General features: G+C 47.3%; 1 protein-coding gene across 1 annotated transcript in view; it reads right to left on the reverse strand.

Annotated features, from left to right (window-relative positions):
- The window catches only part of PM20D1 (peptidase M20 domain containing 1), a 30,305-nt gene that overhangs the window by 3,888 nt on the left and 1,919 nt on the right, over positions 1-24,498 (reverse strand). Inside the window, exons 2-11 of the mRNA XM_007077139.3 lie at positions 14,601-14,687; positions 12,247-12,479; positions 11,752-11,838; positions 10,531-10,664; positions 10,126-10,245; positions 9,346-9,421; positions 8,913-8,974; positions 8,587-8,665; positions 6,486-6,557; positions 252-420 (exon numbers count right to left, since the gene is read on the reverse strand). Coding sequence (XP_007077201.1) covers positions 252-420; positions 6,486-6,557; positions 8,587-8,665; positions 8,913-8,974; positions 9,346-9,421; positions 10,126-10,245; positions 10,531-10,664; positions 11,752-11,838; positions 12,247-12,479; positions 14,601-14,687 — 1,119 coding nt within the window. The remainder of the gene's footprint in view (positions 1-251; positions 421-6,485; positions 6,558-8,586; positions 8,666-8,912; positions 8,975-9,345; positions 9,422-10,125; positions 10,246-10,530; positions 10,665-11,751; positions 11,839-12,246; positions 12,480-14,600; positions 14,688-24,498) is intronic.

The following is a 24,498-nucleotide window of genomic DNA, read 5'->3' on the forward strand; positions in this document are numbered from 1 at the left end:
CATGCCAGAGTGGCTGGCCTAGGTGAAGCCAGGACCCGGGCATGACTGATCTAATTTATTGTTTCTGCTCTTTTCCTGTTTGCTTTCTGACTTCCACTCCAAGAGGAAAATACAGTTCCAGTCCCATCACGAGGGGAAGCAGCCAGATGTTTCCAGGCTGAACAGCTGGGGTGGAGGTGGGGCAGTAGACATTAGATAGGAAACAGTTCCAGCCCCTGCCTCCCTGTGGTCACAGATGATGAAGTCATTACCTGGGGCAACAATGTTGACTTCCGGGAAGACAGACCGTATGGTCTGGCGGAGCAGCTGGTAGCCCAAGGCCTGATGGTCAGAGGGGCTGACAGGTAGGGGGTCAATGGCACTCAACACGTGGAACTGGACCCTGTTGTCAGCCACAATGTTCTTGACGAGTTCTAGGACCTTGAGGGAGCAAACAAATGGGGGTTTGAGTTCTTACTATCTGCCGTGCAAGTACCATATGAATCGAAATAGTCCTGCTTTGTCTCCAGCAAGGCAGGACTTTGGAGCTTACAGAGGAGCTCATTTTAGCACCGGGACCTCAATTTCAGCTGATTGGCAGTAGGAGATAGAAGAATTGGGTCTTCTTGGAAAGAAATCTACAGCATGGTAGATTTAGGTTAAATGTTCAGGAGGCTTGCCTTACAGCCATGAGGCAGGCAGAGAATTGGAAATCAGTAAATTGTGTGTCCTTCCTCTTGGGCCATGAGTCATGGGCCGGGTGGAATGTAGAAGAGACAGCAGAAAGGGGAACTCAACCATCTTGAGGCAAGGGTGATAGATGTGATGACCTCATTCAACCTGGGAGCCACAGACAGTTGAGGAAAAGGTCACACACTTTTCTTTCTCCTCTTTGGGCATCCCTGCTTCCTGTTTGTAACTAACTGCACTGGAGCCAGGAAGATGAGCTCAACACAGACAAAAAGTCAGGAGTTGGGGGACTGGTATTCAAGCTCTCTCTTTGCTTCCTTTCCTCAGGAAGGAACCTGAGGAAGCTCCTAGAGAATTCAGTCTGAAACAACGAGAGCTGAATCCAGCACAGGTCCTGGTCTCAGGCAGGACGTAGACCAGACCCCAGCTCCATGTGACCTGAGCCTTGTGGGAATGGACCAGGAGGCTGGTTTAGGGTGGTCCCCAAGCCCACCCCACCACACAGGGAAAGCCCCAGCACTAGCCTCAACTCATTTGATCAGCAATTGCTTTAGAACTGCTTCTGTCCTAGAAAGGGGGGTGTCCCATAGCTGAGGATCACCTGCACGGGGGACATTATCTCAAGGGTACTCCTTTTTAGGTCAGTGTCCCCTAGAAGTATGCTAGGAGCTGAGTCTGGAAAGGAAATGAAGGTTCCTATTTCTGGCTTAGAAACCACCATTGAGCCAACCCCAATTCCCTGCTGTTGGATTAGTTGGAAGGAGGAGGGACAACTCATTTATCTGAGCTCATTTTCGCTCTACGCTTCTGTCTGAAATTCTCTAATATAAGAATTAATGCCTAGTTTTGATATATCCTCAACCAACTGGGAGGCTCCCAGTCATCCCCTGTAAGGTGGGTTAGGACTGTGCCTGCTGCCCCCTGTCCCAAATTACTTGAAGATTCCTGCCCCCAGAAATGGAAGAGGGCACACATGGGAGCACCCCTCAGTGAGAGGCCACAAGAGACCAAGTTTCCTACTAAGTGCTAGGCCAGGTCCTGACATAAGAGGAGGGGCTATGTCTACCTCATTTCGTGTTTCTGTGTTTCTGGTCAGGAGCATAAAAGCATGTGATGAATGCTGGATACCAGAAATTTAAAAGATATGAGCCCAAAAAAAAAAAAATAGTTGGAGTTATCTCATGAAGTAACTTGTTCAGGGTTATACAGTGAGTATCACTGGGCTGGGTATCTGAATCTGGTCTCTGACTTCACAAGGGTGATGATTTACTGTCTCCAAAGCACATAGAGGTCGAGGTGATCGGAAGGAGGGCCAGAAAGAGGATGGTGTTCTTTCTTTCTTTAAAGTTTGTTTATTTTTTTAAGTAATCTCTATACCCGATGTGGGGCTCTAACCTACGACCCTGAGATCAATGGTTGCACGGTCTTCTGACTGAGCCAGCCAGGCGGCCCAGGAGGATGGATTCCTTAGTGGTATGGATTTTAAGAATCCAGAATTTGCGGAGAGGATATGAAACTGATGGAGAAGAAGCAGGGACAGTCTGAGCCTGGAGAGGGGCATGCACAAAAATTGAGCAGTGACACCACACTTCGTGCCACGGACAGCCACTTATAGTCGTGTGACCTGGGGCTAACTGCTTAACCTCTGTGCCATCTGCACGCTCACCTGTTAACGTCAGGATAACAGGAACACCTACCTGGTAAGGTGGTTGTGACCACCACTGGAATTAACCTACGTGATGTGCTTGGGCCCGTTCCTGGCACACAGTAAGCACTCAATATATGCTAGCTGCTATTTGTTTAGGATAGAGGGGCCAGCCTGGGCAATAATCAGGGGCACAAGGATGGGACTAAGAGGAGGGACCCGCCGGTGGTAAGAGGGACCTCGAAGGTTACTTTAAGGCACATTGGTCTCTCATTTCTCTGAGCTCCTACAGCCCTTACCGCACATTCCCACGCCATCACGTGTTCCCTCTGTTTTACGTGTAGATATGTTTTCCCCTCAAGGGAATGATAAGTTTGTTGAAGGCAAGGACAAGGGATATCAACACCTTGGTAAGGGCTCTAGAGTTAGACTTAGCAAGTCCAGCCTCCATCTTGCTGTAAGGCGAGGCCTCTCACTGGCACCCACGAGATTACCATCCAGCCTGTGCTTGAATTCTTCCATGGCAGTAAGTGCACCATCACGAGTTACAATCCATTCTGCCTTTGAGCAACTTGGTTATGAATGTCTTCTTTTTTTTCATGTTTATTTATTTTTGAGAGACAGAGGGAGAGAGAGAGAGAGCTGGAGTGAGGGAGGGGCAGAGAGAGAGGTGGATGGGGGACCTGAAGAGGGCTCTGCACTGACAGCAGAGAGCCGGATGGGAGCTTGAACTCACCAGCTGTGAGATCATGACCTGAGCCAAAGTTGGTTGCCTAATGACTGAGTCACCCAGGCGCCCCTCTTTTTTGTGTGTGTGTATTTACTTTGAGAGAGAGAGCATGTGTGCATGTGAGCGCATAGTAGGGGAGGAGAAGAGAGAGAGAGAGAGAGAGAGAGAGAGAGAGAGAGAGAGAGAGAGAATCCCCAGCAGGCTATGGAGCCCCATGCAGAGCCTGACACAGGGCTCAATTCCAGGAACTGTGAGATCATGACTTGAACCGAAATCAAGAATTGGCTGCTTTACCCACTGAGCCACCCAGGCGCCCCTGAATGGCTTCTGTGCCCCTGCTGCCTGGTTGCCATTCCCAGGTTTTTGCTCTATCTCAGGTGTCAGGGTAAATGTCGCCTTGGAGGACTGACTCTCTGTTCTACCCCCACTTCACAATCGCTTTGGGACCCATCACCACATGATTTTCTTTATGGTACTTAACCTCTTAAGGTATTTGATTACTTGCTTATTGCTGTCCCTTCCCCACTAGAGCGTAGTGCCACCAGAATGGGAATCTTGGCCATCTTGCTCACCATTTCCCCGGGTGTTTAAACCATAGCAGCCACTCAATAAACACTTGGTGAAGAAATGAAGAAAGCAAAGAATCTTTTCTACCACACTCTAGATAGGTAGACATCCACCCTCTGAGAAACTCATTATCATCCAAGGTACCATATTCCCAAACTCTCCTTTAAGTGGGGGCTTCCTGAAACATCTCCCAGTAGCCTTATTTTTCTCCTTGAGGCCCATTCAGCACAAACCTTCTACAGGGTAGCCTGGCACATTTCTGAAGACCGTTCCTCATAGACAGATGCCAGGGACCTATTTACAGCCACAACATGGGAGAACCCAGTTACAGGTGGAGGAAGAGGGTTCTGGGAACTGTTTGTGCTCCTGCCAGATCCAGTCCTAGGCCCTGCACCCTTGGCCCTCGGACCAGCATGGTGTCTGAGGACAGAACCCGATGCATGGCACCAGGGCATGAGGGAGAGAAAGGACCAGAACAAAAGGGTGCTGTGTGCTTTCAGTATGATGGGAGACTTTCCATTCATTCCTCACTGGGGCAGGTGGGCAGGCTGGGTCCAGGGATTCCAGGGATTTCATGAGATAGATTGGGGAAGGGCACTATGGCACGGGAACAGAGAGGAGGGAAGAGTGCCAGAATCTGGGGAGACGAAAACCCCAGCTGGTGGAAAACAGCCCTTGGAAAGGGCATGGAGTTGGAACGAGGCTGGAAAAAAACTGGTTGAAAGAAGTTCAATAGGGGGAATTCAGTGATTTCCTGGCCCCGTGATCCTCCAGGGAGAGGACAAAGGTTGGCACTTGATGAAAAGCAGCAGAGCCCAGGGCTCACACCGGTCCCAGCTTCCCCCGAATGCTGGGTGACTCTGGGCAGGCCATCAGTCCATTGCCCCCACCCCCCCCGCACTGAGGGGTGTGCCTCCCACCCTGCGTGAGGACAAACAAAACCCTCAGGGTGAAGAACTTAGGGAGAAAGGACCACGAAATCTAAGGGGGGCTGCGCCTCGAGGATCCGCACCAGAGACTCAGGGAACACCACCTGCCCCTGCCCCTGCTGAATTCTGGAACATATCATTCATTTGAGAGTTGTTGGGTTGCCTCTTGAGGTCATTTTTTGAAGGATTAGATTTACCTTTTGAACTCTTTTTTTTTTTTTTTTTTTTTTAGCTTAACCTGCCTTTTAAATAAGCTAGCCTCTCCTGAAGATGACAAACATTCCGAATAATGTCTACTCACCCTTTATCTTTCAGCTCAAATGCCGCTTCCCCGGGGAAGGCTTGCCCACCCCCATGCCACGTCTGGTTCTCCGTTTGGTTCTCCACTAGCACCTGGGCCCTCTGCGTCAGGGCACAGCTCGCAATTACACACTGATTTTAATAGTTTTTAATTTGGTGTTTGTTGCAGGCCATTGCGAGGCTCTGCCCTCAATCCTCTTTACTTCTAATTTTACACATCCTTCCTGTGGGATTTGATTGACTCCAGAGGTTTCATTTATGTTAATAACACTCCAGCCTGTATCTCTTGTTCATTCGCTCTCCAAACCCGAGGTATTTATAATTGCCTATTTATAATTTATAAGCTTCTCAAACTTCTCGACCATTACGTTTCTCTGTGAACTTGTTCTGCTTCCTACACTCTTGATCTTGGTTAAAGGCATCGGCACCTGGCCAGCCACCCAGGTCACAAACCTTGGAGCCATCCTGCCTTTCTGTCTCCCCGTGCCTGGGACGCACCGCATTCTGCTGACCCCATCTCCCACGTCCCTGGCAAGTGCCCTTCTCCGCCCCATCACCCGGGCCCAGTCCACTGCCTGAGAGGCTGTAACAGCTTCCCAAACACCTCTTCTTATTCTGACACTTCCTCTGCATTGCCACCAGCACCAGCTTCCTAAAAGCACAGCTGGGGACATCACGGCCCTGTTGGAAGACCTCTAACGGTTCCCTCTGTCCGCCAATCAGAGCCCCAAATCCTCAGCAAGGTATGCAAGGCCCTGACCCCCACGCTACAACTCCGTTTTCACCACCTGCCCCTTTTGCCCGGTCGGTCCTCCTCTTTAGCCTTATGTTATTTTAGCCTGACTCTGAACGCCTGGCTTCTACAAGGTGCTGTTTGTCCTTTCCATTGCAGCTCAAGTTTCTCCATCAGAAAAGCCTCTCTTGACCCTCAGAGGTAGTGACAGTTCCCTTCCTTGCACTGGTCCTTCGGCTGTTCACCCCTAATTGTTTTAATCGTCATCCGGTATGGCGGTTCTGGAACTAGCCTGCTAGATGTGCAATCCTGGGCAAGTCACTCACCTGCTGTTGTTTGTCTTGTTTTGTTTTTGAGAGAGAGAGAGGGTGCAAGTGAGTGAGGGGCAGAGAGAGAGAGAGAGAGAGAGAGAGAGAGAGAGAGAGAGAGAGAGGAAGAAAGAGAAATGGGGCTCATGCTCACCCCAAGCGGGGCTGGAGCTCACCCGACGTGGAGTCAAACTCACAAACCGTGAGATCACGACCTGAGCCGAAGCCAGATGCTTCACTCACTAAGCCGCCTAGGTGCCCACTTACCTGTCTTTTTGATCTGTGCCTCAGTTTCCCTGTTAAAGAAGGATGATACAATTCCTACCTCATAGTGGGCGGTGGGCATTCAATGAGCACGTGTACCCTTAGGACAGTGCCACACGCAGTTGTCACCATTTATCAGGAATCATCTCCCGCCCCCAGGCTCCCTGTACCAGAGGTCTCCTATTCCTAGCCAGCTACCCAGAAGCCTTCGAAAATTGCGATGTTATTGAACAAGTCAACAAAAGCAGGTGGGCCGGCCCTGGGATTGCAGCTAAACCCAAATCCAGAGGACCACACCTCCCTGACACTGAGCCAGTTGTTGGAAACACAGGTTACGTACCTCCTGGACTGTCTGTGCAGGGTCAACCCGGAAGTTGATTATGGCCTGGGCCACCGGGGGGATGACATTCACCTGGAGAGGGAACCACAAACCCTGGGCTGAGCCACCCGTGCTCCCTGCCCGGAAGGGCCAACCATCCCCAGTAGAGAAAAAGGAAGCTGACTTGATTGAAAGGTCCAGGGCTTACGGTTTGGCCAGCCCCTTGTCTCTTCTGGGCCCTTGACAAGTGGTAATGTTCAGAGCTAGAGATGTGTTTCTGTGTTAGGTCAGATCTCCATGCTTCTTGGGCCTGGAGGGGGGGTCTTGGGCCTGGAATGCTGCTCAGAGCAAGACCGTTTTCTCTGTGACCACCCGGACATGTCTCTTTTGGCCCCGTGCAGCGCCACACTGGCAGTCTCGTGCATACGCTGTCTTTCCCAGGGCACCCAGGACATTCCCGCAGCAGTTACAGCTTACTCAGGACAGGGCACCCAGGGCCTCTGCAGGCCAGTCATGGTGTGTTTGCTCCCCGAAGGGGACGATGAGGGTGGTTTCCCATGTCTAATTGCAAAATTTGACTCCGTTCTCTGCCTGACCAGGAAGAACACAGGTCTAATTGGAGAAGAGAGTGGATTTTTTCCTCAGGGGCCATGAGAGAACAGATGCCTCGACTCTGAATCTTTCTTTGCACTGGTTTGGTGCAAAACAGCACCAGACTAGGGACAGAAGAACTGGGCTGTTATAAAGCACCTGTGTGATTTTGAATAATTATAACCTGTTGGTGCCTCTGTTTCCCAAATGGCGATTGGAACAATAGTACTAGGAGAGCTGTGAAAAGGATCAAATAGAGTAACAAATATGAAAGGATTCTGGACAGATAAAGTGGGATTCAAATGCAAGGACACAGTACTGTTATTCCGGTGAACACTTTAAGGCAGCTGAAGACAGCTCGGGTCTGGCCGACGCACTGGACACTTCAGTCAGTCATGCCAGGAATTCACTGGGGTGCCAGGCTCAGCCTGGGCCCCAGATTACCAGAGCTCCGCAAGGCCACACTGTGTGCAAGGTGAATGGCACTCCTTAACGTTGTGCTGGTGGTACTGGTAGTAACTGGAAGGGTGTCACTTCTCTCAAGTTCTCGGAAAGGCCTCGGCCCAGGCTAACCAGTGTGGCTGTGACTTCCTTCGTCCCTCCTTCCTTCTGTCTCTCCCTCCCTCCCTTTCCTTCTTTCACAGGCTTCATACCCCGCACAGAGCCCAATGTGGACCTTGAACTCACAACCCTGAGATCAAGACCTGAGCTGAGATCAAGAGTTGGACACTCGACTGACTGAGCCACCCAGGCACTCCATGGCTTCTTCCTTTAAACAGAGATGCCCCTTAGTGGCTAATCTAAATGGAAGTAGACCAGTTTGCCAAAAAGTAGTTCTTGGAAAAAAACAATCACTCAAAACTTATTACTGTGAGAGTAAACTTTATAGAATTTATGTTTGCTAAGGTTACCCATTATTTAGTGTATTTTGGGAAATGACAATGTATACATATTATGTGTTGTATATATCACGAATGTTATCATAGATTTTATAAATGGCAGGTGACTTTCTCTCTTTCAACACAGGGTAACACTAGGGGAAAAGACATTAGTCATTCATTAAATTTGTTAGGTGGATAAATCTTCCAAAGTATGATGAAGAACAATCAAAAGAGCCTTGATGGTATACATGTTAGAATATTTAGTCTACATGACCAACATGCTAGGTAAATATATATCACGTTGAATGAGTATAGTTCACAAAAATTAACTCCCAAACCACCCTCCTTCATACTAGTGTAATGGTTGCTTTTGAAGGGGTACGGACCCAAGGAACCTGAGAGGGGCCACGGACACCCCTCGAAATACACATATATAAAACCTGGCAATTTCAGAGGGTTTATGGACCGCAGCTAGAACACCTGCTCTTGTGGCTTACCCAACTGATATCATTGTACAATTCAGCATTGGGCCTTCCTACTATTCAAACTGTAATCCGAGAAGGAAGAAGGAGACAGGAGATAAAGCCAAAGGGTAGAGGGCTGGGTGGGCAGTGAAGAAAAGGTATAGGGGAGGATCCAGGAGATGTTACCTTGACTCCTGCATTGAACATGGTGAGCGCCGTGGTGGTCCTGACCAGTGCATTGGTTATGTAATTCCTCTCTATTAACCTAAAGCAAAAGGACAAAGATCAGACAATAGGAAAACCATCTAATGTGAAGAAAAAACAGGTTGAAGAGCACCCAGTTTCCTGAATCTTGGAGATCTTTAAGACTAAGAGGGACATCCTGTATGTGAACTAGATGTAGCATCTGGTGGCTAAGGGATGATTAGTCAAGCCCAGTTAAGCCAAGGAGTGGGGACTGGGTAGGTCTGGTGGGAGGGGAGGATGAGCGAGAAGGAAAGAGAAAACTTTACCTGCTTACAAGGGGCCCAAATAGCCACAGGTTGCTCAAGATTATATTGGTAGGGAAGGGAAACTGCAAGGGAAAGAACCAGGTCAGCGGGATCTCAGAGGCGTCAGCCTACCAGGGTCACTGTACCTGAGGCCTGGGTCTCTCCCTGCTTTATATCTGCCTTGAGGGCCCTCAGTGGTAGCCTCCAGGATGGGTGGGAACCAGTTCCCAAAGGGTGCCTGGTTGTGGCAGGTCTCAGGGTCTCAGAGAAGCACTAAAGCCCTGGGACCAAGCCAGATCTTTAAGCCTTGGCTCAGCCTCTGGCTGAAAACAGGTGAGCATGTGCAGAGCCCTGGTCAGCAGTGGGCCCTTCTCTTACTCTAGAAGCTACTCCTCTGCCACCCTTTCTTCCCCTTCCACAGCTGACCAGGAGCGTGTGAGACTCCTTCTCCCACCTCATGTGCCAGTTCCTGCAATGTCATTTTCAGTAGTCCGCTTCCAAACATGTTCGGCATTGGTGTCTGCTCCAGTCTAGAAGAGAATGGGGTTCTCAAGACTTCCCCAACCCCAGTCAAAGGTCAGGGGTCTGAAGAGAAGGAGGGAGACAGGATTTTTCAACAGGCCTGGTGAGGATGTCTCTCATTCACCTTCCTATCACCTCCACCGACCCACCCGTTTGGAGATCTCCAAGCACAGATGGAACCACCTCTAGTCCATCGGAAGAAGCTGCCCCTGTCTACCAAGTCCAGGGAGGCACCCCCACTGTCATGTCACCTACCACACTGTAGCACAATTATCAGTCTCTGCTGCAAACTGTGAGTTCCTTCTGGAAAGGGACTGTCTGTTTTTTCCACCATTGTATGCCCATCACTGGGCACAAAGCCTTAAACACTGCTAGATAATCGGTTACATATTTCACTGACTTAATACAGATCTTCCCACTTTGCTAAGAAAACCCAGCCAGAGGTGAGACCCTGAAATGCTCACCTGCGGCCTGCAGCCCTCGTGTCCTGACCTAGCTTTTATTGGCCAGCTCTCGCCTGCAATATGGATAAACCCTCTTCTGATCTCTAGCCCCCGCCTGGGTACTGTTGGCTCTGTCCTCTCTGTGGCCCCGTCATGGCTTCTCAGCCCAGCTTCAGGCCAGGCAGCTCAGCCCCTTCAAACTCAAAGTGGGAGAGCGCCAAGTCTTCCAACCGGAGTCTGGCAAGGGGGCAGAGGCAGGTGTTGCTTACCGGCTGACGGCGGCTGCGAGGATGCCAATGCTCGTCTCCTTTGGAGGAGCTGAAGAGTGGCCTGGAGTCATGTTTACTTGCAGCATGAGATTAATTGCACCCTTCTCTGTGACTGCAATGCTGTAGGAGAGGATCAGAGAGGGCCCTCCCGACTTCCTCCCCCCTTGAATTATCCCATGGGACCAGTGGTTTAGAGGGCTAGGAGGTTGGCTTCATGCTGCTGTAAACAATCTACAATAGAGGAGAAAGAGAAGGGGGAGCCCAGAACTGGTTGAAGATCAGGGCAAGAGGGGTAAAAGAAAGAGTTGTCTTAGTATGGCCCACAGACACCAGGCTGGAGTCATCTGAAATGGGATGAGGACACCTTCCAAGGTGGGGGCAGGGGGGATGGGGTACTTTACTCACATGGCAAAGGGCTTCTTGAGGTTGGGAATGAAACCATCCAAGATGAAGTTACCCTCGTCCACAATGAAGGCCAGCTGGACACCCCTTGCCTGTAGCAGGGCTGAAATCTTCTGAGCCCCATCGTGGCCTGAGATCTGTAGACATCGAACCCACACCCACAGTGCTCCTCAGCCAGACCTCCAACAGCTAATGAAGACCCATTCAGCATTGCTAGGGACTCCAGAACCTCCCTTCCCAGTCTCCTTCTTGGGGTGGGGGAGAGGGAGGGCAAGGGCCTTACACAACCCTGCTTCACAGAATCTTGGAATGTCACAGCTGAAAGGGCCAAATTGCCCTCGTTTCACAAACGAGGAGACTGGGACCCACAGAACAAGGTGACTGGCCCAAGGTCAAAGTAACTGACATCACTGGAAATAAAACATTGATCCCTTGCTCCCTGTTGGTTCTCTTTCTAGCACACCAGTGTTTCTCAGGTGTCACTGATGGAACACCTGCCCGCCTCAGATATTACCGGGGAGTCTGTTAGAAATTCAGATCTAGGAGTATCACTAAATGAAAGGAGGCAACCTTAAAAGGCTACATACTGTATGAGTCCAACTGTACGACATTCTGGAAAAGGCAAAACTATGGAGACACTAAAAAGATCAGTGGTTTCCATGGGTTGGGGGAGGGAGAGAGGGATGGAGAGGTGGAGCACAGAGGATTTTTAGGGCAGTGAAACTACTCTGTAAGAGACTATAAATGGTGGATACGTGTCATTATACAATTGTCCAAACCAACAGAATGTACACCAAGGGTGAACCTCAGTGTAAACTAGGCCTTTGGGTAATTACGAGTTGTCAATGTAGGTTCATCAACTGTCACAAATACCACTCTGGTGGGAACGTTGATTATGGCGGGGGCTGTGCATGTGTGTGGGTAGGCGGTATAAAGGAAATCTGTCAACCTTCTCATTTTTGCTGTGAACCTAAAACTGCTCTAAAAAATATAAAGTCTTGTAACAACAAATTCAAATCTGTGTCACAGGGCCTGGGAATCTGCATCTTGGTCAAGGGATTTAGACAGTTTTGGCACACAGATACCTAGAGAAGGTGGCAAACCACCACACCATATTCTGGAGGCCCTGCAGCTGGGAAGCAAGCTGGACTAGAGTTAAACACCCTCCCCCCCCCACTCCAAACAGGGGTCCTAGAGATAGTTTATGGGGTAAGGAGGCTCTACCTCCTCATCGTGGCCCAGAGCAATGAAGAAAGATCTTCGGGGGATGTAGTTTCTGAGCAGCAGGAGCTCCAGGGCCTGCAGGATTGCCTGGGGGATAGAAGCACAATGGAAGAAGGAGTATCAGGGCATTGGCGACAGTCAGCTGCCTGCATCAGGACTGGTGCGATCAGACAGACTGTCTTTAAAGAGAACAAGCTCAAGTGGTCCCGGGGGATGCGATGTGAGGAAGCGTGGCTCTGCGTAAAACATTTACCACCTGGAGAAAAGGATAAATGTGTCGCTGTCAGAGCTACAAGGATCCCTGGAGATCACCTACTCTAGCCCTTATTTCCCAGTTGAGAAATCAAGACCGAGAGAAGTGATGGCTAGAACCCAAGTCTCCTGGAGCTAAGGTTTTTTCTACCATAACCTCCTGCCTCCCAGGGGTCAGGTGAGAGCTTCACCATCCTGGGCGAATCCTTAGGGCCCCAAGGCGAAGGGAACAAAGTATTTCACCATTACAGAGTTCTTGTTGTCCAGTGTGCCTCGGCCATGGATAAAGCCATCACGCTCCAACCCAGAGAAGGGGGGCACCTCCCATCCTTCGTCAGGGGCAGGCACCACATCACTGTGAGCCAGAAGCATGTAGGGCTGCAGGCTGGGATCTGAGCCTTGGACGGTGAACAGGTGACTGTACTCTCCTATGACTTCATGCTGGACAACGCTGGTTTTGAAAACTGTAGGAAAGACTAGAGGGAAAGGGATGAAAAGCAGCGAGAGAGAAAGCCAGATATAACAATTGCCTTTGGTTTTTCTACCATTTGATACAAAATGCGCACCCCTGTCCCTTTAAGAAAGATTCTTTTTTAAAACGTTTACTTATTTTTGAGAGACACAGTGACAGAGTGAGAGCAGGGGAGGAGCAGAGAGAGAGGGAGACACAGAATCCAAAGTAGGCTCCAGGCTCTGAGCTGTCAGCACAGAGCCCGACATGGGGCTTGAACCCATGAACTGTGAGATCGTGACCTGAGCCGAACTCGGACATTTAACCAACTGAGCCACCCAAGTGCCCCTCCCTTTTTAAAAAAACATAAGCGTCCTTTAGGAAGCCTTCTGGAACAAAGTCAGTCTGATTTCTGATTTGCCGAGACAATCTCTAAAATTCCTCTTCCTCATCTTTTAATGTGCCACTACTATGTAATAATGTGCACATCAAGATTCCATCATTATGACAGCTAAAAGATCAAGATCTGACTTGGTCTGATCTCTAACATGTTATGTCAAGTATACGCTACAGGGTTATACAGATGCTAGGGGTGTGTAATTTTATTTTATTTTATTTTATTTTATTTTATTTTATTTATTTATTTATTTATTTATTTATTTATTTTTAATGTTTATTTATTTTTGAGAGAGAGACAGAGAGCAAGCAAGGAAAGGACAGAGAGAGAGGGAGACACAGAATCCGAAGCAGGTGCCAGGCTCTGAGCTGTCTGCACAGAGCCCGACGTGGGGCTTGAACTCACGAACTATGAGACCGTGACCTGATCCAAAGTCGGACAGACGCCTAACCGACTAAGCCACCCAGGCGCCCAGTTAAATTTTAAATATAGTAGTCTCTGATATCCAAATTACCTGGGACCAAACACGACCCTTATATCAAAAAAAAAAAAAGAAGAAAGACCTTTTTTTAAAAATAATATTCCTACTGTACATGGCAAATATGGAGAGATTGTTCTGCCTGGCGTAAAGCCATACTTCTGCCTGAGGGTGTGGATGTTCTCAAGGTCAATTACTCAGGTCACAGGTAGTGGTAGAGAAGGGACTACTGGGTGCAGCCAAGTACCTAGGCCAGCCTCTTCCACCCCCAACAACTTTGGAGAAGCTGGTTTTTTATTTGATTTAGGAAGAGGGTCTCCCTACTCTCCATGAGCTTTTCACACAGGGAGTGGGGAGTTCCAAGTCTCCTTCTTCTTCTTCTTGACCCATCCTTTCTTCAGCTCACAAAGTTGCTGACTGACTCAAAGTTCAGAAATGGGGCAGTAAAGAATCCAAGAAAGGGCCTGGGTAGGTGGGGTGTGTACATAGGTGTATATGGAGGTAGGGGTGGGAGGCACATGGGGTATAGTTCTGGAAACTTGCATAGAAGAAGGAATTCCTGGTCCTACTTATTCTTATGCTGTGCCTTTTTTTTTGTTGTTGTTTTTTTAATTTTTTTTTTTAACGTTTTATTTATTTTTGAGACGGGGAGAGACAGAGCGTGAACAGGGGAGGGTCAGAGAGAGGGAGACACAGAATCTGAAACAGGCTCCAGGCTCTGAGCTGTCAGCACAGAGCCCCACACGGGGCTCAAACTCATGAACCGTGAGATCATGACCTGAGCTGAAGTTGGACTCTCAACCGACTGAGCCACCCAGGTGCCCTAATAAGGTTTTTTAAAAAATATTTATTTATTTTGAGAAATAGAGAGAGCACTAGCAAGCGAGGGGCAGAGGCAAAAGGAGAGAAAGAAAGAATCCCAAGCAGGCCCCACGCTGCCAGCACAGAGCCCAACACGGGCTTGAACTCATGAACTGTGAGATCATGACCTGAGCCTAAATCAAGAGTCAGACGTTTAACCGACTGAGCCACCCAGGGACCCCTTCAAAGGCCAAATAAATCTACGGTCTGTACTCTGCCACTGTTCTGACTCCTGGAGACCTTCTATTCCTCCCCATGGTGTATAAACTCAAAATAGGCCCACAGAATTTGGCTGTCCTCTGGTCAGTAACAAAAGAAGCTCTTTATCACCTTGTAAAAGAATCATGTCTCCAGGGCTACTGCCCCCTCCCCGCGCGCCCCCCGCCCGGCTTCCACAGCTTGTGGCTGACCTGAACGAATGTATTCTCCAAACTCGGCCAGGGCTGTTGTGTTTATCTCCTTGGGGCCGAAAGACACTGTTGGAATGTGGATGGCACCTGTCAGGGTCAGGGAGTCAAGAGATGGAAGGTTACAGATGATAACAACCATTCATTTTCCCACATCCCTCTGTGCATAGAAAGTTCTTTTGCATTCACAAACTTATTATGGAGGGCAGAACAATCCTATAAGGGGGGCACTGCTATTTTCCCTAATTCTAAAGTGAGAAAATAAGCTTAGAGGCATTAGGTGAGCTGCTCAGGACTGTCCTGAGACAAGCAGCAGAACTGGGATTTCAACCCAGGTGGTTTGTGTTTGGTTAGGCTAATACAATTCTTCTTAAATTTTTTTTTAACATTTATTTTTTGAGACAGAGAGAGACAGAGCATGAACAGGGGAGGGTCAGAGAGAGGGAGGCACAGAATCTGAAACAGGCTCCAGGCTCTGAGCTGTCAGCACGGAGCCCGACGTGGGGCTCGAACTCACGGACCGCGAGATCATGACCTGAGCCGAAGTCGGCCGCTTAACCGACTGAGCCACCTAGGCGCCCCAAATTCTTAAAAGAAAATAAAGTTCAAGATAGGGGTAGGGAAGATGGATTGGAGTAGATTTTGGACCCTAACCTTAAGTAGGAAGCTGCTATAAATTGCTTCTAAGTCTCACTCTGCCTCTGAAACCATCATCCCTTTGATGAACCAGAGGAGCCCGCTATCCTGGGTTCCTACATGAATGAGGAAGCTTGTTCCTCATGGACTGGCTCATCTGGAGTCTAACTGATCGCTCAGCCAAGGCCAGCTTTTTTGGGCACATGATGCCTGGGAAGTGGTAGATTTAGAAGTTCCCAAACAAACTCCTTAGTCCTGAGTAGTCTCATCCATGTTCTCCAAATATTTACCTAATTGTCATTAGGCTTATCCTTTTGAGCCATGAAGGCTTTACACTGTAGAGTTCCATTATTATACGTAAACACCAATGGGAGGGGAAACACAATAAATTATGAGAATGTTTTATTAGATATCCCAACACACGGTGGGAAGAGCAAAAGCACCTAGGCAGTGTATTTGTCAAGGGAAGGCCTATGAAAGACAAACTCATCTCTTGTGAGAAGTGAAATGATTCGTTTTCAGAAGTACCAAATAAAAGCTGTGCTGTCCAGTTAACAATAGGTTTACAACCTATTGGAAACTTGAATGACCCGCCCCCCCAACAATGGAGTCCCAAACCCTTAGACACTTCACTTCCTGGTTCTGCTTCCCTTCTCCATTTCACGGGCTTTGCAATGAGCATGTGCCAAAAGAACTGAAGTCTCTGCGTCACCTCGAGGAATGTACATTTGTTCCAATCAGACTCCTTTTCGCCTTACGTGGGCATGGGCGACTTCCGGGTAAGACTATCACTTCTGTAGCACTCAGCCAATGAGGAATCAGGGAAGGGAGTTGCACGCTAGGAGATAAATTGCCTGCTGTAACTGCCCCAAGTGTGCGGGCCCATCAGACACCCACTCTTACACGAACGTTGATTAAAGTCTCACTTCATTCTGCTCCGAGTCTCTGTGTCCCTCCTTTGACTGAGTGAGTAGGCCCATTTCTCATATTTGGGGGCTGTCTGGGATTCACCTGGACCCACGGGGTCCAGGTCCTCCTGTGACAGGGGAGACGTGCCCCACCCCGGTTTGGGTGGCCTTTCTGTGGGAGGGCCCTGACCCCTGGCAGGATCCATGGAGCCCGAGAATTTTTACCTTTGGAGGCAGAAGAAGTGATGCTGGGAAAAGGGTAAAAGACATTGTAGTGACCTGGTGACTCCGTGCATGGACCAAGGTAGGAAAATTGGAATATAAGTGATGAGGGAGCATGGGGCAAGCTGAGGGCAAAGTACAGGCTAACAGCACGGCCTGCCCCCACCGTCCCGTGGAGTATGTGTGATACTCCTTGGACACTCCTGGTGGCCCAAGAACAGGGGAAAGGAAAGGAAGCAAATGATTAATAGAGATCACAGTCATGCAAGACAGGAGTCTCCTTCAGTTTACAGATAACTTAGTAAACTGCAAGAAAAAGGCTATCTGATCCATAGCCTAATCTCCAGAAACCTATAGACTCCGATTCCTGGAGCCCTAATTTCACCCTCATCAAGCTGTGAGGGGGTATAAGTGCTTGCCATGGTGACGTGGGAAACAAAGGCAAGTGAAAAATTAAATCCCCTTACTGCCTACAGTCCATTGACAAGTCCTTGAAACAGGCAGTGACGTCCTTCTAGGAGCTCAGCTGCCTTGATGATGACACTTTGTTAGAAGCAAAAGACAATCTTGGCCCAACATTATCCTGACCTCCCAGGGTCCTGTAAGTCTAATACATAAAAATTCCTTTGGAAACTTCCTTTATCTCAACTCCCCCCCAAGATATATGCTGGGAATCATACTCCAAGCTTATGGTCCCCTGATAGACACCTGAAGGGTCTCATGACTGAGGTTTTACTAAATGGTAATAAATGGTGATTTTTCTAACAGCAGCTAGCCCCTCAAGGTCCTGGAAACCTTGCTTCCAAAATTCCTTAAAGACTTATTACACTGTCTCTAATCCCCTCCCAACCTGAGAGTATATAATCAGTTACCTGTCACAACCCCAGTGCAGCTCTTCCTGCCCATGGGTCCTATCCCTGTGCTTTAATAAAATTACTTTTGTGCACCAAAGACGTCTTCAAGAATTCTTCCTTGGTCATTGGATCCAGGCCACCCACCATCACCCCAAAACCCCATCAATAAGTACTGCTTTGGGGGTTGGGAAATCCTCAGAGACTGAGTGCGTGTGACTGAGACATATCCCAGATACGAAGGGAATGAGGAGTCTCTACCCATGGTTCCATTCTCCCGCAATGGAAACGGCTGGCGACAGATGCAGTCGGTTCTGGAAAGTGCAAGAAACCTCCATTAAGGGGGATTGAGCATCCCAGGGAAACTCAGGGGCAGGAACTAGCCTGGTGGAGGATGAGGAACAAAAACTCCAGGCTTAGGGGTAAGGGAAGAGACACCCAGAAAGAGGCGGGTCTCTTCGGATTCCCCCAGATAGTCTGCTGGGGTGAACGTTATGGTACTGGGAGGACACTCCTTGTACAAGGAATAAGGACAAACATAAAATGATCAAATTCTGCTGTTTCGTTTGGACTAAAGACCCAATTAAAGGGCCATCTGTTTTTTGGCTCAGAGGAAGACTGATCTATAGGGCCCTTTATGTGAATGACAAGTTCTAGTACACTGGAGGAAAGGGATTATACTCTCTGAAACTGAGGAAACACGGGATGTTCTTCAGTCACCAAGGACTCTCCCTTGGGATGCCTTTTAACCCACTGGAATCAATTCAGATTGCAAGATCTAAAAAACAAAACAAAACAAAACAAAAACCACAAAACTGATCTTTTGTAATACTGGGGTCGGTCAACACTCCTTAGGAGATGAAGTAGATTAACGGGACACTAATTTTAATACAGACCTCTTCTGTAAGAAACAGGGCAAATGGACTGAGGTACCCCGTGTCCAGGCTTTCTGGCCCTACATAAGGATCCAGCACTGAGGGCCTTTTGCAGAACGTGTTTGCCCCAATGTGTTTGGCTAGTAAACTCCCTCTTGATATATTGGATGATTGTCTAAACAGGCCTCCAAAAAACCCGAGGTTGCTGGAGGAGCTGTATGTGGGGGTGTCTCTCTCATTCATTTCCTGGGTTAATGACTATGATAATTAGAGCCAGTTGTCTGTGGTTAGTCTACACTAGGAGGGAGTCTTTAAGCAGTACTCCCAAGCAGCTGCCGAAACTCCTTCCTTTTGTTTTGGGGAAATTCCCTGTCTTCTCAGGTCTGACATAGACTCCGTATTTCCACTTCAGTTGGAAAAACAAATAAACAAAAACCAAACAAACAAAAAACCCCAGGACGTCTGCTCCTCCCTCTGAGCTGACAAGGTTTAGAACTGGGAATCTTCTTTCTCTGCCTTCTGCTAGCACCTCACCTCTTCTGCCTTCCCCTCCCTCTCCTCCTGTTCTGGCACCACCTAAGGGTGCGGCCTGCATAACTGATTCCGAACCCTCCTTGGTGCCTCCCACACCATTGGCTCCTCCCACCCTCCATGTCAAGGAGCAAAGAGCACCCACTTGGGTGGCCCACTTCAGATTTCTCCCACTGGTGTCCCAGGTAAAAACTGATAATGGGGAACAAGTGATTGACTTTTAAGCGGATGCAGGTAGAACATAGTCAATGTTTAAAAACTAATTTGCAAGTTTGTTGTTTAACTAAGACAGACACGTGTTTAGAGTTACCAGCATTAAATATGAAACTTATTCTCCTGGCCAGGGTGTTCAGCCAGCTGAACAAAAGTTTCCCAATGTAGACCCTGATTAGGACAGTAATGACCTTGGGACAGGGTTAGGATGTAGGATTTAAGAGAGCTAATAATCAAAGGAATCAGGGAATCAGCTCCAAGATGGCAGAATGTTGGTAAGGCTTTTGGGATACAGTAAGAGGAGGAAGCCCCAACTGATTTCTTACAGAGGCTTAGGGATCCAATGAGGAAATATTCAGGCCTAGATCCAGAGGACCCAATGGGGCAAGGTCTCCTGAAGGTTAATTTTGTCACTAGAAGTTGGCCTGATATTTCCAGAAAGTTATAGAAGATGGATGGATGGAATGCGAGGTGGACAGAATTGCTCAGGGAGGTACAAAAGATTCGTAAAGAGGGATGAGGAGAGACAAAACCAGAAAGTAAAGATTATGGTAACTACTGTGGAGAAGATGATTGAAAGGAAAGGGAGAAACAGAGGACCCCCTCGGGGTGGAAAATGATTAAGAAAACAAAGGCAAGAGAAATGTAGCTGAAATAAATCTCCCTGCAGCTCCCTGACACCTGAAATATTCAGAGCGTGACCTTCCTCAAGGAACTCATGGCAGCCGTGATGTTTTTGTTTTATTAACCGGGTTTACTTAAGGTTAATGAGTTCCTGTTGTCTCTGTTGCAGTTTGTTAGCAATAAGATGACTTAAAATGATGGCTTATTCTATCTCAAGTTTTCATGGGTAATTGTTAAGATAGCTTTCAAAGTCTTTGATAGCCTGAAACTTTAAAGTTTTGCTTGCACAATACAAGGGATTAAGTCCATTGGATACCTAATGAGATAAAATGCTAAAACACTGATTGCTAAACATAGGTTTGTGCTTTTCAGTTCTTATTGTAGAGAAACTGAGGCTATTTGGGTCTGTTGGTAAACACGCTTTGTGCTTGACAGATTCATAAATTTGCCATAAGTCACAGTTCACAAATGGTAACTACTTATTTTTCACTGGTGACTAAGGTTTCTAAAAGTTAAAATTCTGCTAGATGCAGTTAAGACTGATGGAAATAAGGAAAGCAACTTTGTACGTAAAAGTAGCTATGTAAAAAAAATTACAAAAAAAAATGGAAATACATTTTTGTTGGAGGTAAAAGAAAATAATTTTGTCCTAAGTGAGACTGGTCGTTTGGAGAGGAATGGCTTGGGACAAAATCTAAATGCAAAGGAAAGTTGTAGAAGGTTTGTGAAAGGAAATCTTTGGAAAGGAATCTTATGTGTGGTCAGGATGGACAAAGGTTAAAATGCTTTTAGGAAAAAAAAAAAGGGTAAAGTTTTTTTTTTTTTTCTCCTTTGTCTGCGCCCAAAAAGATGGAAAGAACTATGATTTGCACCAAAAGGGCAGGGCAGCTCTCTCTTTTGACTTGTTTTGCTCAAGCCTTGGTTGAAACTGCCCCTGTTTTGATCCAAAGGCTGGGCAGATGGAAGCAGTGTCCTCACTGGCGGCTTCCAAATGCTCCGCATGTGTGTTGTTTCTGCAGGGCGGAGGAATGGGTGCCTGTGTCATGTGAGGGATGACACATGAAGGGCTTTTACTGGGATACATGGGAGTCACTTGGCTACACTTAGCCCAGTGTGTGCCAACTTGTACCAATCTAGTGACTTTAAATGGACACCCACATGGCTGGAACATATTTGTGTGGGCGTTGCTGGAAAAAAAAAAAAAGGCAAGGGAATAGACCTTGGCTTTGGGCCTTTGAGCCCCCCTCAATGCCTGATTTTATCCTTAGGAAAAGGTTTTTGCCAGCCTTTTAAAATATATTGTAAAGAGGAACAGCTTTATTATGATTGATATGTAAATTTCTGTTGGGCCAAAATAAAATTAATGCATCCCTCGACAACCAAGGGAATCTTGCTTGGTCATAGTCAATGCCCCCAAAGTCCCACAGGGAGGAAACTGGAGGGGTAGGAGAAACCGGGGAAGACAGGTCAACTCTCGGTGGTAGGGTCAAGGCTGGGTAAGAGCAAGTACTCCCAGCACCTTGCAAGACTGACAGGACTTTCGACTTCCAGTTGGATAGCCAGCCAAAACATGGGGCCTATGGATGAGGCTTCTGCTGGCCAGCAGTCAGAGTCAAGATGAGGTTTCTCCCGGCTAGCTATAGGAAATTGAGATAAGGGATGCCTTTTCCTTCTTTTTCCTATAGATGGGCAAATCCCCAACCAAGGCCAATGTTCCTTTGGGATGTATTCGGAAAAACTGGGATGATTTTGATCCACAAACCCTAAAGAAAAAGTGATTCATTTTCTTTTGCACCAAGGCTTGGCCCCAATACAAATTGGAGGAGGAAATCTGCCGGCCATAGGGAAATACCAATTGTAATGCTATGCTACAGTCTGACCTGTTTTGCAAACGTGAAGGGGAACGGGGAGAAATCTCCTATGTTCAGTGTTCTGGGGACCTTAAGACAAAATCGAGATATGTGTAAGGTCAATCCTGGCCTTATGGGCAACTCTTTCCGAGGGTTCACAATGATGAAGGGAGGGAACTAACGTCCCCTTGCCCGTACCCAAAGCAGACCTAGAAAAGGAGGAAGGGAAGTCTTCTACCCCAACCTTCTTCTCCTCGGGACCTCGATCCAGACTTAAAAACGTGCACTTCTGCTCCCTACTGCCCACCTTAGCCAGGCCCTCCCCGTAAGGTAGCAGGTGCGTTGCCACTACGAGAAGCTAGAGTGCTGGAAGGAGAAAACACGGGAAGGCACCACCAAAATAAGATTTACAAGAAACCTTTTCATTGCATGACTTAAGACAGGTAAAAGAATAGGTAAATTTTCTGATGATCCAGATAAGTATATAGAGGCTTTTCAGAATATTAGGTATGTTTTTGAGTGGACTCGGAAAGATACAATGCTTTTATTGATTTAGACTCTTCACGAGACAGAAAAGCGTGATGTTTTGGCAGCAGCCGAGAGATATGGGGATGAGCAACTCCTTAATTCTCACGGGACTGGAGGTCCTATAGGGACTCCCAGTTCCCTACTGGGGTTCAGGCAGTTCTGCCCCAAGACCCTAACTGGGACTATGATAGTCCCATTGGAGAAGGGTATTGCTGCCACTTCCAAGCTTTGTGGGTAAGGAAATCTAAGGTTAAACCCTTAAATTATGCTAAGTTAGCCACCATTTTACAGACACAGGATGACAGCCTGGTGGCCTTCCTGGAAAGGTTAAAGTTAAATATACGGCTATCTCCCTGATAGCCCCCGAAGCTGAGACGATTCTAAAGGACAAATTTGTCACTCAATCGGCCCCAGGTATTTGAAGGAAGCTGCAAAAATTGGCTGTTGGCCCGGAAGGGACCCTGGAGAAGCTCTTACGAGCTACCAATTGGGCATATTACAACTGAGATAGAGAGGAGAATAAGGAACAAGAAAGGAGGCTTAAAAAAAATCTAAGGCCATAGTCGTGGCCTTATGCACTAGGTCAGATTAGACATCCCGAGGTTCTGGCACCAAGTGCCATTTATGTGGCCGATCACGGCACTGGAAACAAGAATGTCAGAGGGGACAACAGAAGTCGAAACCCCATAAGCCATGCCCCTTGTGTGGAGACATTCACTGGAAAATCTGAATGCCCTTGGGGGCCTCAGTCTGCAAGGGCTCAGATAACCAGTGTCCCTGAAAGAGACTGATGGACCTGGGGTTCTTCACGGTGGCTCCCTTTGAACCAACTGTTGGAAATCCAGAGCCTTGGGTAACTGTGGAAGCAGAAGGAAAACCGGTTGATTTCCTTCTTGACACTGGAATCACCTTTTGTGTCCCTCCTTTCCACTCCCGGCCACAGCCGTCCAAACACGGCATATTACAGTGTCTCCAGAAAACTTTTGACAAAACGTTTCTCTCAGCCACCGGGGTGCATATGGGGAGACTTTTTTTTTCACATTTTTTTTGATAATGCCAGAGAGCCCCACTCCCTTGCTAGAAAGAGACAATTATGACTGAATTAGGGACTATAGTGTTACTAGCTCCAGGACAGATAAACAGTTGTCTAAGCGTACAGTAATCTGGATATAGAAGATCAATTTTTCCTTGAGATAAAATTAAATACACCTCATGGAGTTGTTCCTTGGAAATTGGATGGCCAAAGGAAGATTTGAGGGTTGAGAGCCAAAAACTAGTTCAAATGCTTAACTATTCTAAGTAACAATATCACAAGATCCAAATAAATATGGAAGAGGGAAGAAAAGCTATACTTAAATTAAAAAAAACAAAAAGACCAGACAGGTCAGGGACTTTGTGGATGGCTACAATGCATCTTCCCATAGTGTGACCTCCTCCCTAGGAGACATTGCATTTGGAATATTAATGCTTGTTAGTCTAATAATCTTTTTGTATGTCATTTGTAGAAGCTGTTGCATGTATCAGAAAAATAAGAAAATTTTGCTAGCCCAGACATTCCAAATACTTTTCCATTATTTTGGACCTCTGGATGGACTTCTGAACCTGCCCTCACTGCCATACCCGTCATCCCCCCCTTTCAGCAGGAAGCAGTTAAGATCAGTTGTCGTCCCAATCCCTAATGGCAGTTAGGAGTCACGTGTTCGAAGGGGGGGGTGCGGAATATGATAGAAAAGATAGGATTCAGTAGGCAGAGAGGGAAAAGATTAGGACTTGAGGTCCCTGGGTGGAAAACAAACAAACAAACAAACAAACACATTTTGGAACAATCCTGGGAGCAATCTTAAGATTCCTCTTAAGAAACAAACATCTGTGGGAATGCAAGCTGGTGCAGTCACTCTGGAAAACAGTATGGAATTTCCTCAAAAAAACTAAAAATAGAACTACCTTACGACCCAGTAATTGCAGTACTAGGTATTTATCCAAGGGATACAGGTGTCCTGTTTCGAAGGGACCCATGCACCCCCATGTTTATAGCAGCACTATCGACAATAGCTAAAGTATGGAAAGAGCCCAAATGCCCATCGATAGATGAATGGATAAAGAAGATGTGGTATATATATGCAGTGGAGTATTACTCGGCAATCAGAAAGAATGAAATCTTGCCATTTGCAACTACGTGGATGGACCTGGAGGGTATTATGCTAAGTGAAATTAGTCAGTCAGAGAAAGACAAAAATCATATGACTTCACTCATATGAGGACTTTAAGGGACAAAACAGATGAACATAAGGAAAGGGAAACAAAAATCATATAAAAACAGGGAGGGGGACAAAACAGGAGAGACTCATAAATATGGAGAACAAACAGAGGGTTACTGGAGGGGTTGTGGGAGGGGGGATGGTCTAAATGGGTAAGGGGCACTAAGGAATCTACTCCTGAAATCATTGTTTCATTATATGCTAACTAATTTGGATGCAAATTTAAAAAAAAAAAAAGAAGAAGAAAAAAAAAAAAGAAACAAACGTGTGTGCCTTGTGCCCAAAATAACCTATAAATGAAAATGGAATCCACTTAGAAGAGGGATTGTGAGAAGTGAGATGACTCATTTTCAGAAATATGAAATAAAAACTGTGCTGTGAATTAACAATAGGTTTACAACCTAT

The sequence above is a fragment of the Panthera tigris genome, chromosome F3 (genome assembly GCF_018350195.1).
Source record: "Panthera tigris isolate Pti1 chromosome F3, P.tigris_Pti1_mat1.1, whole genome shotgun sequence".
Lineage (NCBI taxonomy): Eukaryota > Metazoa > Chordata > Mammalia > Carnivora > Felidae > Panthera > Panthera tigris.